The following is a 3,437-nucleotide window of genomic DNA, read 5'->3' on the forward strand; positions in this document are numbered from 1 at the left end:
AAAGAGAGAGATAGAACATTGTTGGGACAATTACTTGTGTCATGGCACAAAGTAGATGTCTAACCTACTTGCCAAAACTATAGTTTTGTTTAACAAGACATTTGTGGAGTGGTTGAAAAACGAGTTTTAATGACTCCAACTTAAATGTATGTAAACTTCTGACTTCAAGCTGTAATGTCAGAATTGAAATGTTTTGCCTATTGAGAGGAGTAGGAAGGTAATCCACCATCATGAGACGGTGAAAACAAAATCAGAAGAGTAATTTGAAGGGAATAGATGTTTCGTTCACAATTAAAAAACTTGATGTTGAATAAAACTACACTGGAACAAAAAATATAAATGCAACATGGCAACAATTTCCTACGATTTTACTGAGTTACAGTTCATATAAGGAATCAGTCAATTTAAATAAATAAATTAGGCCCTAATTTATGGATTTCACATGACTGGGAATACAGATGTGAATCTGATGGTCACAGAAACCTTAAAAAAAAGGTAGAGGCGTAGATCAAAACCATTCAGTATCTGGTGTGACCACCATTTGCCTCATGCAGTGCGACACATCTCCTTTGCCTAGAGTTGATCAGGTTGTTGATTGTGGCCTGTGGAATGTTGTTCCACTCCTCTTCAATGGCATGGCGAAGTTGCTGGATATTGGCGGGAACTGGAACACACTGTCGTACACGTCGATCCAGAGCATCCCAAACATGCTCAATGGGTGACATGTCTGGTGACTTTGCAGGCCATGGAAGAACTGGGACATTTAACTTCCAGGAATTGTGTCCAGATCCTTGCGACATGGGGCCGTGCATTATCATGCTGAAACATGAGGTGATGGTGATGGATGAATGGCACGACAATGGAATACTTCCAAAGTTGTGGCAAAATGGCTTAAGGACAACAAAGTCAAGGTATTGGAGTGGCCATCACAAAGCCCTGACCTCAATCCTATAGAAAATATGTGGGCAGAACTGAAAAAGCATGTGCGAGCAAGGAGGCCTACAAACCTGACTCAGTTACACCAGCTCTGTCAGGAGGAATGGGCCAAAATTCACCCAACTTATTGTGGGAAGCTTGTGGAAGGCTACCCGAAATGTTTGACCCAAGTTAAACAATTTAAAGGCAATGTTACCAAATACTAATTGAGTGTATGTAAACTTCTGACCCACTGGGAATGTGATGAAAGAAATAAAAGCTGAAATAAATCATTTTCTCTACTATTATTCTGACATTTCACATTCTTAAAATAAAGTGGTGTTCCTAACGGACCTTAGACAGGGAATTTCTACTTGGATTAAATGTCAGGAATTGTGAAAAACTGAGTTTAAATGTATTTGGCTCAGGTGTATGTACACTTTCGACTTCAGCTGTATATCTTATATGACCTAATTTTCATGATTTTGATGAAGGTCTACAACATAGAACGGTCTCACAGACCTGCATGCTAGCTCCTGTTACGTTGAGGGGGGTGAAGTAGTTTGGCAGGCGACTCATTCTGTTGTATTTCATGGAGGATCAGATTGGCCGTCTCCGCTGTGATGGGGTCATCCAGCTGCACTACTGTTGGACAGTCTGGACACGTGTCGACGATGACCGTGGCAGGCACTGAACACAAGGTCAAAGGTTAGGGGTTACAGTTCACTATAGGTCATCGCTACACGTTGGTCAAACCAAAGGTTCAATGCACCAGTAAGTCATTGAACTGRATACAGTAGCTACTGTATATTGTTCCTGACCTCATGACCTGACCAGGAAAAAGTTAGCCCTACTGAGTCTATATAAACAGACTCTACCTTGTTGGATGGCACATTTATAGCTGCCCAGTTCCACACTCTTTAGACGCCATACAATGCCCATACTCCTGTGGAGTGGTAAGAGTTGTTTAATTCACAGATCCCACTCTCCACTAGGCTGGTGCCTGATCTGTTTATGCTTCTGCCTACTCTGTTGTCAAGTTTGGCATGACAACTCCATGACTGGCATTCAGTCTAACTCCCCACTCCCTATAAGTCTGACGCCCCACTCCCTATAAGTCTGACTCCCCACTCCCTATAAGTCTAACTCCCCACTCCCTATAAGTCTAACTCCCCACTCNCTATAAGTCTAACTCCCCACTCCCTATAAGTCTAACTCCCCACTCCCTATAAGTCTAACTCCCCGGTCCCTATAAGTCTAACTCCCCACTCTCTATAAGTCTAACTCCCCACTCCCTATAAACCCATACATCCCTATATGGTAGACTGCTTACTGGTACGTTATCTACATCCTTTACTTCATATTTCTTCCACGGCTTCCTGCTGATCACATGACACTTTGTCTCCAGCACGTCTATGGTCAGGTTGAACAGCTGCTCCTTCCTGGGGAGAGAGGTGGAGGTAGGGAGGCAGATACTCCAGTAAAGGAGTGGAAAGCCCAAAAATGCATGCAATAGCAATTTAACAGCTCAAATATTGTCATTTGTCAAATACTCTCATAACTGACCAATTTACATGTATTTACTTTGGGGGGTAGTAGAGGATTTCGCAAAACACTTTAGAACTTACCTCTCTTGGACACTAGAGGGCAGTATCAATTACTAATAGAGAACCATACACGCTGTTGTGCTTTGTAAAAACAGGAATTATACAACTATACACAGCACCTTTACTCACCTCTATCTTTTCTGTAARATTTGTGCTCAAAAGACAGGAAAAWAAAAAACTATTGCATTGTTCCATTAACTAGGAAACACTTTTATTAAACAGGAAGAGTAGTACAGTTCAATACAGGAGCTAGTTGACTAGCCTCACCCCTGTCTGCTGGCTGACATCATAGACTCTGTTGAGGCTGAGAATGAATCCTTCGGTGAGGTCAGAATTGATCTGGTCCAGGCCTTCCTCTGCCACCCKCAGGACCTCCGGGCCCTGGCACCCCACCGCAGGGGTCACCGGGGAGGGGCTACCCCCATGCCAACACACACACAGGGCCACCAGCCACACACAGACCCACATCCTTACTGTACACAGCACCCCGTGTTAGCCTGGTCGCTAATGCTAATGCGGAAACGAGGCTAAAGAAGCCTGGGTTGCGTCCCGGGGGCGTACTATATGCAGACTGAGAGGGGTAGGAGGAGAGGTASTCCAAGGCCCCTACTGGGACTCAGCTAGTCAACTTTGCCCTCTTCCCCAGAGGACATGCAAATACAGCTTTATCTGCTGTTGACCAATTACTTTTTGTACATTTAAACATTGAGTGAGGGGTGGGCTCGGTGTGGAAATAGACAAATATTTGCCCTCACTCAATGGGGGCGGCGGTAGCCTCGAGCTGCCTGTTGGGAAATCTGCAGGAATACTACCTAATTGGGGCGTGGCAGAGCTGGCGCATGGGGTTTGGCCAGAGCAGAGGGCTGTGGCAGAGCATGGGGCTGCGGCAGAGATGGGGCTGCGGCAAGAGCAGGG

At 44.7% G+C, this 3,437-nt stretch overlaps 1 protein-coding gene across 1 annotated transcript in view; it reads right to left on the reverse strand.

Annotated features, from left to right (window-relative positions):
- The window catches only part of LOC139025902 (fetuin-B), a 6,167-nt gene extending 2,944 nt beyond the window's left edge, over window positions 1–3,223 (reverse strand). The window contains 6 exon segments of the mRNA XM_070441156.1: window positions 1,438–1,515; window positions 1,517–1,605; window positions 1,794–1,837; window positions 1,839–1,861; window positions 2,249–2,350; window positions 2,781–3,223. Coding sequence (XP_070297257.1) covers window positions 1,438–1,515; window positions 1,517–1,605; window positions 1,794–1,837; window positions 1,839–1,861; window positions 2,249–2,350; window positions 2,781–2,990 — 546 coding nt within the window. The 5' untranslated portion in view covers window positions 2,991–3,223.
- Between the last annotated feature and the right edge of the window lie 214 nt (window positions 3,224–3,437).

Source organism: Salvelinus sp. IW2-2015, unplaced genomic scaffold, assembly GCF_002910315.2.
Source record: "Salvelinus sp. IW2-2015 unplaced genomic scaffold, ASM291031v2 Un_scaffold3525, whole genome shotgun sequence".
NCBI classification, from domain to species: Eukaryota; Metazoa; Chordata; class Actinopteri; order Salmoniformes; family Salmonidae; genus Salvelinus; species Salvelinus sp. IW2-2015.